Source organism: Ambystoma mexicanum, chromosome 5q (genome assembly GCF_040938575.1).
Source record: "Ambystoma mexicanum isolate Mex_15411 chromosome 5q, UKY_AmexF1_1, whole genome shotgun sequence".
NCBI classification, from domain to species: domain Eukaryota; kingdom Metazoa; phylum Chordata; class Amphibia; order Caudata; family Ambystomatidae; genus Ambystoma; species Ambystoma mexicanum.
The window spans coordinates 1,316,741,818-1,316,757,983 of NC_090933.1; the positions used below are offsets into that span (position 1 = coordinate 1,316,741,818).

General features: G+C 44.8%; 2 protein-coding genes across 3 annotated transcripts in view; one reads left to right on the forward strand and one right to left on the reverse strand.

Moving 5' to 3' along the window:
- Positions 1 to 9,249, forward strand: part of LOC138498471 (zinc finger protein 84-like) — a 762,144-nt gene extending 752,895 nt beyond the window's left edge. The window contains exon 5 of one of the 2 annotated variants that reach the window (XM_069622220.1): positions 5,815 to 9,249. In XM_069622220.1, coding sequence (XP_069478321.1) covers positions 5,815 to 7,313 — 1,499 coding nt within the window. In that variant the 3' untranslated portion in view covers positions 7,314 to 9,249. Of the gene's footprint in view, positions 1 to 5,190 lie in introns of both variants that reach the window. The other variant, XM_069622219.1, reaches the window with a different exon arrangement.
- The window catches only part of LOC138498496 (zinc finger protein 850-like), a 384,664-nt gene that overhangs the window by 126,347 nt on the left and 242,151 nt on the right, over positions 1 to 16,166 (reverse strand). The gene's annotated exons all lie outside the window — the stretch shown is intronic.

The following is a 16,166-nucleotide window of genomic DNA, read 5'->3' on the forward strand; positions in this document are numbered from 1 at the left end:
ACACAGGATACATCCTTACCCTCCTTGGTACCGGGGTCTGGTCAACTAGCAGTTAAATGACCTGTAGTGGGGGTCGATGAACATAAAACGATTTCTTTGTGGAACTTGCAATCCTGAAAGTCACAATGGCCTAGAATAAATGATCAGAACACCTTTGATTTTATTATGGACGAAAGGAACTTTGTTATAACTAATATCCCGAAAATGGAAGTTAAAGAGTCTAAACAAGCACTACGGAATAAAGTACTCACCTGGCTACCCAAGAGAACAGGATCGGGTGCAGTCCGCTGGTCTGACTTGCTGATTCTTCGCAGATTGGACCTTAAGGACTGGTGTACTCAACTTAATAGTGACAGTGTATTAGTGGGCTGTGTGGGTAGCTCCCTACCTGCCTTTCTAAGACGCTGTAAATATCTTCCAAGAGGATCTTCGAATTGTGATTTGATATTGTAATGCTGAGTGGTACTTAGTTCCCTGGCTTATTGCTTCTTTGTGCTTAAACTGTTCCTTCCCAGTCCATCTCCATTTTAGTTGTTTGATGCATTTATTTTGCTTAACTTAATTATGTGAATTCCCAATCTTTGCATACGCTGCTTTTATGTTTCATGTTGTTTGTGTTGTATGTGCCCTCATGCCTCTGGGTTTATTGGTGCACAGTATAATGGAAATAAAGTAAAAAAGTAATGTCAAGTCCTTGGCCTCAAGCCCTGGGATCGTATCTCGCCAGCCCTGAAATCTCTTCATTGGCTCCCAGTGGATGCACGAATTACATTTCAAGACCTTTTGCATTGTCCACAAGGCTTTCTGGGTCCTGGGTCCAAAACACCTTCAACTCCCCCTCTGTAAATTCCTTCCCACTCAAGCTTTTTGATCCTTCACCTCCAACTCCCTCAGGGTCCGTCGCTTCCCCAAGCAACGAGTTAGGGGTAGAACTCTTTCCTCGTCTGGGGCCTCCCTCTGGAACACTCCCTATCACTCTAAAACTTGGAGAACCACCTCCTGTACCGGAAGCAATCCCAAGACCTTCCTCTTTGCTTCTGCCTTCGATCTTCCTCTCCCCTGCTGATCTATCTGCCTCGGTATCCTGCACCTGGCTACCCTCTGACCTCGGGCCCAGGTCCCTGCCGACCCATTCTTTCACCTGCAATGCCTCTTGGCAACCCTTGCACTTGGATCTGTATCTGCAACCCTCCAGTCCCCTTACCTGCAGACACCCCTTGTCTGCTTGTTAACCTTGCACTTGCCACCCTACTGGCTGCACTACCAGTTGTTGTTGTATCCCTTGCTTAGCACTTTCCTTTCACCCCCCAATGCACTTTCCCACTTCCCTCTCCCCTGCACTTGCGTGTTCTCACTGTCACTGGGCCTGGTAAGATCGTTGTTTTGACCTCCCTTGTTTCCCCTCCCTTGCCCTGTCCCACTCTGTAACACTTGTGTATGAGCGTGATACAAATAAAATATCAATATCGATACATTGTGAACCTGTGGAAGTGTTCAGCCATAGGATCATGAAAGTCCTGCTGAAAGCAGTACACCAACTTGTGGAGCAATGCAAGGATGTGGGAAAACATGTGCATTACGTTTTTGGTAGAGGAAGGTGATGGCAAAGATATAAGTGCCTCTTGAATGAACCAATGCACTTGGCTCTGTTGGAGCGGTACTGCGTCAAGGGCAGGAATCTGGCTCTTTCTACTTCCTAGAGAGTAACCTCATTGATGGAATTCTTAATTCGTTTTCACTCAGCGAGTTCAGAAGCGCACATGTAGTGACGAGGATGGAGGGTGTTGAGGTACAGCAGGGATTTTTTGATTGCAATTGGTCATTATATTACATTGTGGCCAGATAAATGGATCACCGAAATTGGATTCATAGGGGACTTGAGATTGATATGCGCCACACAGGGATATGGTTAGGCCAAGATTGTTGAATATTGTGGGCCTTGACACCCAAAAAAGTTCTCTTATGTTAACAATATTTATAATGCGCACGGTCACCAGGAGGCATCATGGCGCGAAGAGGAACAGACTGGAGCCACAGGAAGGCCTAGAATAGCCACATATTAAGAAAACTGCGAAAGTGGAGGGTGCTTTAGCACACACAGCCTAAGGTTGTGGCTGCACAGTAGACACACCTGGGGATAGGGGGCTTCTAGGGATTATCCACTCGGAACATGATTCACTCACAATGATTTTATTGACTCACAGCAACCTGGCGTTTGTACTCCATACTGGAACGCTCAAAGGTTCTCGCATATACTGTTGTGATAGCTACCTTCACTAGACGTACAATAAATGTACTAAGGTAGGACTGACAGGTGGACGGTTGGTGTCTCACGCACCCTGGGGTGACTAACTATGCATACTATTCACACGTATATAAGGTCTTATTCCAGGGTTGATGCCATATGGTTTGCAACAGATGTTGGCAATAGAATTATGTGGGATTGTGTTGCACAGATACCCCTGGAGTAGGATGACTAGAATTTCCACCGTAGATCAGCGTGTGTAATCACTAAATGGCGGCAATCAATTATTTGATGTTAGCAGTGATGGGCCAGCATCCCCATTGGTTACTAGGGACGGGATGAAAGCAGTTCTTGGTCACAGCACAGAGGGTGCAGGGGCATGCTGAGATTCAACCTAGGTGGCAATGATCAGAATCCACAAAAAGGGGTCTGGATCGTGTTATGGGAGCCTGTTAAGTAACAGGCCCATTTATAGCCACACAACAATAAAATGGAATGTAGCCCCTCCTGAAACCTACACAGTGGGACTCATTACGAGTTAAGGGGTCATTTTGAGGTAAATCCTGCAAAAAATAGTCCGGAGGAGTTACTGTTACCGCCACTTGGTCAGGCGAAATTTCCGCCTGATTACAAGTGGTGGTGGTGCTTTCTTTCTGCGGAATTACTGCTGCGCTAATTCCTCCAATTCTGCCGATTTCTTTTGCCATTGAGTGGAAAGATTTACCTCCAGGGTTTTGCTGGAGATAAATCCGCCACTGAACACCAAACCTCATCATTTGTGTAGTGTTAAAATTGGAGGTAACTGAGTAACCTACAATTTTACCCCGTACCTCCATACTCGTAATGAGGCCCAGTGGTATGCTGATCAGGGAAACAGAAGTTGGACTCTTCCGGCCAATTAAATGCAGTACCTGGCAATGGGGCATTAGTATAAACAATTAAGAGGGCAAATGGGGTGATATTGGGGTGTTTGGGTAGTCTCTCATACAATTTACCTTATTGCCAGAAATGTCATTCTATTTGTCTCTGACTGTCAATGCCAGCCAAAGCTTCCACGTGTAGACTTAGCACGTAGTGAAGTTATACTTTCTTCCTAACAATACTACAAACCTACTGAATGCTAAAATAACATGCAGAGGGACCTATTGATTGGAAGATGGATGGATGGATCCCATGAATCACCAAGCTGTAAGGAAACAATCTACATGTTAACAAAATTAACCTTACTGACTCTAAACTAAAGATCAGACCAAAAACAATACAGAGCTGGGCAATAAGCGCAGGTTCCTTGCAAGAAACTCTGAAGGCACAGGCAGGTGGTTTGGATAACAACTATAGTAGAAACAAGAACAGGATTAACCTCGGGCTCAATATCCCCTGAGCTCCAGAAACCCCCCTTAGGAGTGTGCTTACCGTGGAATCCGGATAGTGTAGAGAAAATATGACTGAAGACCTCAAGGATAAATAAACTTTACCAGAAAGCTGGAAAGGAACAAATGTACTTCCCATGTTGGCGCGTGTTCGCGACCTCACTGGACATGTAAAGATGGAGACCAACAATCCTTTCCCACGTTGCGCGCGTTTGCGTCCTCAGATGCATAGAATAAATGAAGAGAAAGGTTCTTGCCCACAGAGCACGCGTTCGCGTCTTCACTGGAGTTGTAGACGGAAGAAAACAAAGTTCTATCCCATGGAGCGCGCGATCGCATCATCACTTGAACAGCAGAGTTAAAGTAAGAAGGTAAGGTAGAACTGACACCGGGGAAAAGGCAGAAGGAGCAGAGAAGAAACCCTGTTCAGGTAAGGACAAGAACAACGATAGAGCGTGACCAAGCAAGCACAAATAGAAGTTGGCATCACTACAAACAAGGGTAATCCAATAGCAGGTTGAGATTCAGTCCGGGTCAAAAATACTAACGAGGCGAATCAGAATCCAAGGGGCATGCAAATGCGAAAACGTCGAAACGAAGCAGGGTTTGGCAACAAGAAAAACCAATGAACCAAAACACTAGTCGAAGTTTGTTCAGAAGCACCGAGCTGAACACCGGAAGGGGCTAATAAGGACGAATACACGTGACCTTACACAGCTTACCCAAGCGTAAGGGATGCCAGTGTTGCCATGGCAATCTCCAGTTTCTGTGTCCCGGCTTACCACTGAAGACTTTTCTTTAAAGGGAAAGTACGCCGGCTTGCTGGAAACCGAAAGTGCCTAGAATGTAACCCTGTATTAACATTGGCTTGTAGTGGATTCCTCATGTGTGTGTGCCTCTGGATCGTGACACTGACACAGGCTTGTTATTTCTGTCACTCCTGGGGGAGATGGATGAGTTAGGAGTTTATCTAGGTTTAAAGTCCATGTTTGAATGTAGTGCCAGCGTGGCCTGTGTCATTCTCACTGTGGGAAGAGATTGGTGCTTTCCCTTTAAATCACAATGTTGTCTGTGTTTGCTCAATGGTGCTGTTGATTTTATTATTTGTGTTTGGGCCAATACACAAGTCATCAGTGGTTACCTAATGGACTGGTCAAGCAGGCGTCCTAATGGTGGCAAACTCCTGCCTTTATCATTTGTATATTGAAATTGGGAGCTTCCATGTACTCATTTCTGAATAAATAAAATAGAAGGTATATACATGTTTCTGATGATTAAGATATCAATTTAAAATAGTTTTCTCCTAATGCTTTGGATGCTAACATTTTCTAAATAAAAATGAACCGTGTTATTCCTGCTGCATGTTACCTCGGTCCTGTTAAATGCTCTTATTGGAGCACCACTATGCTGCCACCTATCGGGGCGTCTTTCCCCAACAGATGGCCCTTCAAAGTCGTATAAGTTACTACGCGAGTTAATATCACTACTACCGAGTAGATTCGTCTTATTACATGTGATGCCTGCGATTTGTGAACGTGTTGAAACTAATAATGTGCATCTCCTTTATGTTAATAGGTGACTGATGCCCCAGAAATGCAACAGTGATTGTTCGATTCAGTGAACTATCGCAGTGAAAAGCTTCATTGTTAGAATATGCAAATTACCAGCATTTTAGAAGAGTGCAAGTTTGGGGTCCAGTTGTCTTATCAGAGTATTCAGAAACTTAGATTGAGAAGCTTGTTGGATACATGATGGCTTCCGCCCATGCAACACCTACGTGGTAACATCCAGTGACCAAGCATATTCATTCTGTCAATTACGGGGGAGAGTGCTATCTAGCACGAAATGATAATGTGTTATTTGCAGTAAGAAAATCACTTCGCATTAGTGCTTTGAATTTGGGAAAAGGTTCAGTGAAAAGCTCCTCTTATTGGGCCCCTGACAAAATAAACTGGCAAACTTGAAATGTGCACATAATGTGGGAACAATTGCCATCTCAAGAATATACGTATTGCCCACATGCGGACATAGGTGAAAAAATGTATCCATGCATTAAATTTGACAATAGCGTCCATTTGCTTGATACACTTATGTGCCACCAGCAAATGCATACAGCTGCAAAACCAAAGGCAGAGCTTACTGGGCACCAGAAAACACATACAGGAGGGAAACCTCATGGGTGCATTGAATGTGGGAAAGGTTTTGCTCAGAAGGGACACCTTATTTGCCACCAGAGAACACATACAGGTGAGAAACCTTATGAGTGCTCTGAATGTGGGAAAGGGTTTGCTCGGAAGCAAGTCCTTATTCACCACCAGAGAACACATACAGGCGAGAAACCTTATGAGTGCACTGAATGTGGGAAAGGGTTTGCTACAAAGGGCGAGCTTACTATCCACCAGAGAACACATACAGGTGAGAAACCTTACGAGTGCTCTGAATGTGGGAAAGCGTTTGCTACAAAGGGTGAGCTTACTAGCCACCACCAGAGAACACATACAGGTGAGAAACCTTATGAGTGCAATGAATGTGGGAAAGGGTTTGCTGAAAAGGGCAAGCTTACTATCCACCAGAGAACACATACAGGTACGAAACCTTATGAGTGCACTGAATGTGGGAAAGGGTTTTTTACAAAGGCAGAGCTTAATAGCCACCAGAGAACACATACAGGAGTGAAACCTTATAAGTGCATTGAATGTGGGAAAGGGTTTGCCGAGAAGGGACACCTTATTTGCCACCAGAGAACACATACAGGTGAGAAACCTTATGAGTGCACTGAATGTGGGAAAGGGTTTTCTCGAAAGGGACCCCTTATTAGCCACCAGAGAACACACACAGGTGAGAAACCTTATGAGTGCATTGAATGTGGGAAATGGTTTTCTGAGAAGGGACACCTTATTTGCCACCAGAGAACACATACAGGTGAGAAACCTTATGAGTGCTCTGAATGTGGAAAAGGGTTTGCTACAAAGGGCGTGCTTACTATCCACCACCAGAGAACACATTCAGGTGAGAAACCTTATGGCTGCACTGAATGTGGGAAAGGGTTTGCTGCAAAGGGCGATCTTATTATCCACCAGAGAACACATACAGGTGAGAAACCTTATGAGTGCACTGAATGTGGAAAAGGGTTTTTTACAAAGTCAGAGCTTACTAGCCACCAGAGAACACATACAAGTGAGAAACCTTATGTGTGCACTGAATGTGGGAAAGGGTTTGCCCGGAAAGGACCACTTATTCGCCACCAAAGAACACATACTGGTGAGAAACCTTATGGGTGCACTGAATGTGGAAAAGGGTTTTTGACAAAGTCCGAACTTACTAGCCACCAGAGAACACATACTGGGGTGAAACCTTGTAAGTGCACTGAATGCGGGAAAGGGTTTGTTCAGAAGGGACAACTTATTTGCCACCAGAGAACACATACAGGTGAGAAACCTTATAAGTGCACTGAATGTGGGAAAGGGTTTGCTACTAATGGCGAGCTTACTATCCACCAGAGAACACATACAGGTGAGAAACCTTATAAGTGCACTGAATGTGGGAAATGGTTTGCTCAGAAGGGAGATCTTACTATCCACCAGAGAAAACATACAGGTGAGAAACCTTATGAGTGCATTGAATGTGGGAAAGGGTTTGCTCGAAAGCGACAACTTATTTGCCACCAGAGTACACATACAGGTGAGACGCCTTATTAGACACAAGACAAAACATGTATGCCTGTTCAGCAGAGTGAATGTGGCGAATACTTCAGTACACAGGATGTTATCTGCCATAAGAGAGGACATGTAGGTGGTGAAATCTCTTCTGAAATTGAAGATGTTTCAGAGAGAAGGAGGTGCGTCTACAATGCTACTGAGTTTGCCATGGCTGTTGACTAATACAAATGATGGCATTTAAGATTGTCCAATCTCTGTTCGAAATGCATCCCTTCTGTATTATTTGAAGGGAGACTGTACCTTCTGTGTTTAGGTAACCATCCTATGAAAGACTTTGCATAAGGACTCCATGCTAATTAACAGGCTCCAACATTTTGCAAAAGCTTAGACTCAGTGGTTGAAGCAATAACTATAGATGCTCATAGGATATATGGGATGGCCTTGGGACCCCGGCAGTTAGTAAGGGCTCTGACCATAAGGGGAGGGCTCCCACCAGCTCTCGGCTTAGCTAAGGTCTAGCGCCCTTGTTATGCGTCAGGGAATCTGCCTGCTACTGAAATGGAACCAAGAGGGTGTCTCCTCTTCTTTTTAAGTACTGATATTATGCTCTTGCTTCATAGATTCTAAAAGTGGATTCTGAGGTGCTCAAAATGCATTTCCCTTCCCAACTCCATTGCACAGCTCTACCAATGTACCACCCTTAAAATGTACTACACTCCTGGGTTCTGCAACACATCCACAACAGTTCCTGTCACATCTAATGCACATATACCGAGATATAGGTTTTCACAAAACAAAAAGGCTTCAGGGAAAGAGGCATCAAACACTATATTAAAAAAGCATACAAATGTATCTCTAGACAACTGTTAAATCTCAACAAAGCTCATTGCTGCTTTTGGTGGTGTTAGTAGAACAAGGTGACTTCCAATCATAAGCATTTATCATTCATTTTTGAAAGGAACCCTTGTGCACAATGTGTTGAGATTTAACAGTTGTCTAGAGATACATTTGTATGCTTTTTGAATATAGTGTTTGATTCACTGTTGTTATATGTTGTCACACGTTGGCCTTTGTTTTTTATAAATGGACCATTGACGTCTTTGTTTTTTAGTATGCACTAAAAATAAAATTGATTATATTTTTTGTAACACTGGTTCCTGCGCATATCTTGTGATGTATGTTTCCACACAAGCTCTTAATACCAGCCTTACAGATAAATTGTGTTTTAACACATGTGCAAAGACTGTTTTGCAAAGGGAAACCATGGAGAATGGAATACATAAAACTGGAGTCTCCAATAGCACTCCAGAAGTCAGTTTCCAAGAAATGCTTGCGTCGCCAGGAGTGCCATCCTTGCTGAATACTGCAGCGTGTCCACTTTTTGTAGCATGTTCTACAGCACTACAGTTTTCTTTTCACCTTAGGATCCCCTGTACTGTATTATACTATTGCCTATCTATTGGGGCAGTAGTAGATGGTTCCCTAGCCTGGGATCAGCATAATGAAGTGCAATTACACAAGGAAGGGGGGGGCTTGCCCACTTTTAAAGCTATCTTATAAGAAATTGGTTTGGTGTGAAGGGCCCAGAGAAGATGTCAAGTGTTCCATTAAATTATGTGGCCATGTATTTTACAAAAGTGACATTTTGTGAATAGAGTAGGAAGGGCAAACGGAATAGAAATGTTTTCTGTGTTGTTAGACAATACAACTCATGCACATTTGGAAATGAAATGGTGCCTTTCTGTCTGAAATGAGAGTTGTGGGTGTAATGATATCACAGTTGTTCTCTAATTTCCTAGAAGGAATAGTGGATATAAATGTTTACAAAATACAGCTGATCTTGGATAAATTGACATGTCTAATGTAAATGTCTTCCATCGGGATTCATACACTGAATGAAATGCTGATAAAATGTGAGCTTCCACCAATATGTCACTGTGTTAACATTAAATATAAATTGTTAGTAATAGCTCAATTCCTGTGTTAAATCTCTTTTTTGTCTGGCTTCACTTTTGTGTAAACTGCTGTTCAGAGGTGATTCATTTGTTTTAATTAGTGGGGTGACCACCTCTATTCAAGTTTTATGCTGGAATGAATGTTATTGTCCACTTTTTAAAATGTATTGTTATGAATATGGAGAGAGTGGGTCGTGACGTAGGAGGTAGGGTAAAGAGATGGTCGTAATGGGTCAGTGGAGGGGTGGGAAAGAGGTTTTCTTGGAGGGAGCTGGACGTGACGGAGCAGGTGGGGTAAAGAGAAGTAGGTGCTGGTGTTCAAATCTGCATACTGTGCCCGTCCATACCTTAACCCTCAGCTAAAGAAGATATGGCATTAAAGAGAATAAATGCTGTAAATTAAGGTAAGTGCTCACAAATTAATTAATTGATACAAAATGTTGTCCAGTGAATTAAACCCACATTCTATATTACCTGTCTTTTGTATAAACATTTGCTAGCATGACCTGCCACTTTTCTTACACTTTGAACAAAAGCGATGGATGAACTTTCTTTTGTATGGGATTTTGATTACTCTGGTGTTTTTGTTTTGCATGGGATTGTGATAACTGAGGCGTCAGGAATGACACTGGGACACAAGTTAGACATGATTTTGGCTGAAGACTTATAACACAAACTGGGCTGGGAAAATGCCTCGCTGCCCCTGCACTAGCAGAGTTTCCCTACGTAAACTCAAACCTCAAGATCTGTCAGTGTCAGAATGTCCAATCAAAACCATGCTGTGTCCAAAGTACTATTCTGGCCCTCACACTCTAAACAAATGAATTCTAAGGTGAAAAGGGTAATGTCTTTGGCCTTGAGTGTTTTATAAATGTTCAGCTGCAGGCTGTTAAATGCCATGTGCGCTCCAGCTGCGGGGCGTCAAAGCTATTCGCACCCTGGGATTTCCCAGAGTGCGGATAGTATTCTTGGGGGGTTTTGCCCTACCAGAGATGCACTCTGTGTGAACGCATCCCCTGTTGGGCAGGTGTTGGAGGGTGGAAACGGACGACAAAAGAATGGCTGCTGCCATTAAAATGGAACAGGGACTAGCTCTCTTTTCAGATGATGGCAGCCGTTGAAAATATGCTCAAAATGGCCGCTGTCATCCGAAAAGGTACATAGTCCCTTTTCTATTTTAATGGTGGCCATTTCCTTTTGCTTATTTTTTATTTTATTTTGCGCCGCTGCATGCGGTGACGGCAGAATCACAACCAGGAAAGGCGGATTCTGATTGGTCAGACCACCTTTCCCGGGTGCAAAAGAACAGTTCTTGACATTCCCTTGGGTTAACAGCAACATTTATCTTCAAACTCATCTTTTTATGTGTGGTTGGCATACCTGGTGTACTCTCCTGCCAGTCTCTTAAACCAACACTTCCTGCTGGCTAGAGACGAGCAACTCCCTCCTGCCAGCACCCTGCTTGTATTTCTTGCGTCAGTGATTTAAATTCCCGACACAGGTGTGAGCTTGCTGACACTAGAGCACTGCCTTTGCTCGTGGATTCCTGTGCTCTGCATTACTCTGCTCCTCTTCCTCATCCCAGTGTTGTGCGAATAGTAGTCCCTTCCTGAAAACACTGTATGAATGTGTGCAATGGGTTTTAAAGGCAAACTAGGTTTGGAAGAAAAGTAGGTGAAGTTGGAAAAAGTGTTTCAGAATTTTACATGGCCATTTAGATTTTGAGAGTTGGCCTTCGGGGTGTAACAAAAGATGTGTACTACACTCCATGGGGGGAAAGAGGGAAGTTGTTACAGTAGGCTATAGGCGGAGCTGTGCTGCTGAGGTGTGCAGTTGTTTTGAGGAGAGAGTTTTGCTTTCTATCACTGAAATGGGAGTGTTTTTCCTATGTCTACTGGGAGGCAGTGTGGAGCATGCCGCAGAGCTGTGCAGGCGGCAAGCGGGGGGGAAAGGCTTGCCCGGTGAGGCTTCTGGTTTTCAGCTCTGGTCTGCAGCTCTCACACAATTGGATGGATTTTGGCCTAAAAGCAAGAACATGGCCACCATGCGTCTAAAGTACTGTCCTGTGCCTGTATAGCATTTTTACTTTGATATATCTGAAGTGCTACCTCGTGTTTGTACTAGTGATGAAGTAGTGAAGCAGTATGCTACCAGCCGGTCTGTGCACTAGACGGCAGGGGAAGCTACAAGAGGAAACGGCAACCTCTATGCTAAGTGGGCAAACAGGGTCCCTGACCCCTAATGCTAAAGTGAATGAATCGCTATCTCAAGTCAATCCGCTAAGCGGCAATGTTGGATAACAAGAGGTAATCTACCGGCCCACCGCTCAAACGACCCAAGGTCGATGCAGGGGGCTTGGAGAAGAGTACTGTCGAGGGTGGTGGGAGGCGAGAGAGCACAGTCTTGTCCGCAGGATGCCCCCGACTGCAACAGTTTCAATTGAACCAGAGAAAACTAGTTCCCTTCCTCATGCCCTGAATCCCTCACCCATTTCTCAGCAAGATCGGCAGGATAGCCCATAGGCGAGGGGGGATACCTTGGGAAATAGGGCCATGGAGGACTTTGACTTCCAGGAAGATACCGCTTACTTAGATTCCCAGGAGTATGCCGGATTGTGGCTCCCAATATTTGCAATGAAATCGCCTCCCTCGGCCTCTTACTTTTTGCCAGCTGACACTCTGGAGTGCCAGCTCTGAGCTCTAGCGGCGCGGCTAGCCCAGGATATTGTCGAGTTAAACGCTACAAGACAAAACCAGCGAAGGCTTAGTGACCGTGCCAACACAAACTGCTCTACTCCAATGTGCTTTGAACCCCCTGACGGGATGCTGCATAACACTAAACCATTAACACTAGGGAACAAACCTCCAAATGCCTCACCTAGAGGCAATATGGAGGCAACTGACTTTAGCGACATAAAGACAATTCCAAAGGATATCTTAAAAATGACCTGATCTCAAGATTCACCAAAGTCAAGTTTGCCCCATGAATCAGGATCATTCTCGGCCACCTTCTTTGAATCTCGTGCGAGCTTAACCTCTATGAGGAATGGACTGGCCAACTCGCACCAAGCCTTGCTATCTAGAGGAATAGACCTCATCCATCTCCAGAGCTTGATGATGGCTGCTTTGAATGTGTCAATCCATTTATAAAACTGAATGCGACTTGATTGAAACAATAAAGGACCAGGCTACTCTGTTAGCGATGATTCACACCAAGCTCATCTTTCTGGAATCCTTTTCGGGTTCAGTGCAGTAAAGGTTCGGTAAGGATGCATAATTATCTGTCCAAAGGCAAGATAGACTCTTCGACCTTGCTAGAGGTGGGGGGCAGAGAAAAACACTCTTCAATTTTGGAAATATTGAAATGGTCAAGACATCAAGAGATTTCACAAGCTACAGCTGACGGGAGCCAGTGACCAAGGGCCCTCATACATCGCCCCACTAATATTCCGCCTCCAGTGGATATGAGGGGAGACTGCTCGACTAACCTTCCCTGTACATCCCTGTGAGCTCGTCACGTCTGGATCCTCAGAGGATAAATGGGAGGGGAAAAGATGATATCTAGCGATGGTGGAATTTGCTCAAAACCAACTTATAACAGTTCAGTCGGAACCAGTGGATTCAACTTGGAAACTGCAAAGACAGATGCAGTGCCAACAAATTCATACTCGAATATGACAAGAACAGAAAGTAGAAAGTTATATTCTGTCTTTGGAAACTTGAGCATCGAGGATCACAGTCGTAAACCAACAAAAAGAGGCAAAAAACCAATGGCTTCCTAAAAAAATTAAATTAAACGGGTCTAGATCTTTTATGCAGAACTCCATGCTCCCAAGACCTCTGAATACAGAGAAATGTATCCCTGAAGGCTCAAGAGAAGTAGCCACTTCTCGGGTTGTGTCTCAAAAGATTATAGACACACTCAATGCAGTGGACGAGAACATGCTCCTGCTGATGGACTTATTCAGATGATATGAATTTATTTGTTTATTTATTGTTTGTCAGGCGCTTATACAGCAAGTAAAATACAATTTCAAAGCGCCCACTGGGCGAGGGGAGGGAACAAGGGAGTGAAATACATTACAAAACACAATATTTAATGAGGGCAGTGGGAAAAGGAAGGAGGGACGGACCTACTATGCCTTGTGAGCATTCAGAAAGTGCAAGAGCAGCAGGGCAGAGGACGTCAGTGCTGGGGAGTCCGGGCTCATGGGTGAGCCATAGATGAAGTGCATGGGTTATTGAAGTGCTACACGGCCAGGGGCCATGTCCGGAGTAAGTGGGAACCTCCAGGGTAGAGGGTGTGCCAAGGCAAGTGCTGAAGGTAGACATAAGCTGGGCCAATTGGGTGTGGGAAGTCTAGGGGCTCGAGGATGCATAAGGGCCCCAGACACCAATCACAGCAAATGTGGGATTAGCAGAGAAGAGAAAAAGTGAAGGAGGAGGTAAAGAGGAAAGTCTTGAGGAGCTTCCGGAATTGAAGAAAGTCCTGCTCAAAGTGCAGAGGCAGGGGGGGGCTGTTCCATAGGAGGGAGCCAGCTGAGGAAAGCGATCAACCACCTACCTTCTGTTTAGCAAAACGCTTTACACACAGAGTTGGTGCCAGAGGGATGTAGTTGTCTAGAGGGAGAATATTTAGTAAGATAATGTTGAAGATAGTGGGTTCCCTGAGCCCAGAAAGCCTAGTGGATGATGCAGAGGGATTTTAATTTAATCTGTGCAGCAACTGTGAGCCAATGAAGACTTTTTAGGGCAGGAGAGATGCAGCCCTGGGTTTAAGGCCGAGGATAAATCTTGCTGCCCTATTCTGGATTAGCTGGAGGGTTTGCAGAGTGGAAGAAGTTATATTCAGGAGGAGGCTATTGCAATAATCAAGCCTAGATAAAACCAGGGCTCGGGTAACATTGAGCCTCTATGGGAAAGTGAGAAAAGGGAGAATTCCTTTGAGAAGGAAGAGCTGAAAGCGGGACTTCTTTGCAATGTCCTGAGTGTGAGGGAGGAAGCAGAGAGAGGAGTCAGAGATGTCATCAAGGTTTCTGGTTTCAGAAGGAGGAGCAGGGAGAGAACCCAAGCAGGAAGGTCAGAGAGAAGAGAAGGATGGAGCAGGGGTCCCGATGGGGAAGGATCTCAGTTTTTCAGGAGTTGATCTGGTCAAAGAGAAGGTTGGGTTGTAGGCCCTGAACCAGGATATTGCCTGTCTGATGGACATTAACGAAGCAACGTGAGGATGAGAAGCCACCCAAGTTGACTTCCCACTTGGTGCCACCGTAAATGGTAGAGGATGTGGAAGGAGAGAGAGTGGAGATGAGATGAGCGGTCCATAGATCTAGGGAGGGGACAGAGAAAAGCATATCAGTGAAAACCTCTCTGGAGTAAGCGCTGACATGGGTGTCTGCGATGGGAAGTCAAGGCTTTGCACTCAAGAAGTCTTGTTTGTGCTTTTTTCTACCGGACTTCGTAAGAGAGGGAGGATAGGTGGTAGTGTAGCAGTTAGATAAAATAGGAGCGATGCAGAGAGCCATAGGGGCGGGAGAGGTTAGTAGAGGAATAAAATGCTGCACCGTACAGTTCTAGCTTAACTCACCAGATGGCAGAGTGAAAGTCACAAAGGCATGAATGCCATCCAGAAAGGAATAGAATAGAGATAAGAGGGACACAGAGGTAAAATGTACACACAACCTAAAATCGATTTTTTTTAAAGGGGCAAAGAGGCAGTGTGATGAGAAGTAGACTAGTACAGGCAAAGAGGGCAGAGTACAATGCAGATTAAAAAGGTTCAGTAGGATCGGTGGAGGTGGTAATGATGGCGTTCAGCCATCACTCACTTCTAGTAATGCACAATCAAGTCTGGAGGCTGAGACATGTTTTGTGAGGGCAACCCAGGCACAGAAAGGGCCTTAGGTGAGGGCCTTTGGTGGAGGTACCGACTTCCGCCTGCCAGTGCCCCGATTGGCCAAAGTACAGTGAAGCAGCCAATGATAGAGGGGGCAGGCTTGTAGAGGGTGGATGGCTCCTCTGCCCTGGGCAGGGGTGGCCATCTTGGACAGTGCACACCCAGCACCCACATGAATGGAAAAACATTACTTTTAAAAGTGCTGTGCAATTTATTGGCAAAAAAAGGCCAACAGTGGAAGCGCTATGTTGGAAAGTCCATTACCCTTAATATGGCCCAATTAAGAGCATGTTGCGTGCTCAGCTGTGAATTTTCAAATATAATGCAGATCATATTGCATTATTGTCAATGTCCCTGCAGCATTTCAAGCCCCACTGGGCTTACTTTCTGATGATTGCTGCTTCTGATGGAAGTGGGAGGAGGCAGCTGCTGAGATCACAATGTTCTTCTTCTTCTAGCACTGGACAATGATGAACCTGAAGATAGAAATTACTTAACTTTTAAATTGGAGCAGACAAACCATGTTAGTGGGAAAGATTGACCCAAGTTAAGTTACACCTGTGAACCCTTGGCCCCCTCCACTCTGCTCAAAATAACTAGGGATAATGGGAGCATCTTCTTTCAAACCCTGGAGCTAAAAAGAGCATCTTCTATAAAGAAAAAAAGAACAAGCTGTCGTACCGCCTTCCAGTACCATAGGGTAACGAGAAGATGGTAACAGGAGGGGGTCGTTGAGTTCTCAGGCGCCAGTGCAATCTCAAGTTTCGATTGAGAGGCCGATACCTGAGAGAGATGGCCTAATCATGATCATGAATAGAACATTTTCTAAAACTGCTAAATTGTTCCCCCAAACTCAAATGTATTGTCCCAGTGGACATGATTGTGGCATTTGTAAGTGAAAGCTGCCTAGACTGGGTGATCCTGCATCTTCACTCAATATTGGTGAACTTTGGACTTTCTTCTGCTGGGGTTCGAGCTGACTGATGGTGTCCTACTCGAGTCCCAGGCTCCCAGAAAGCTAAGTGGTAGCCAAAGGAAAGGCTTG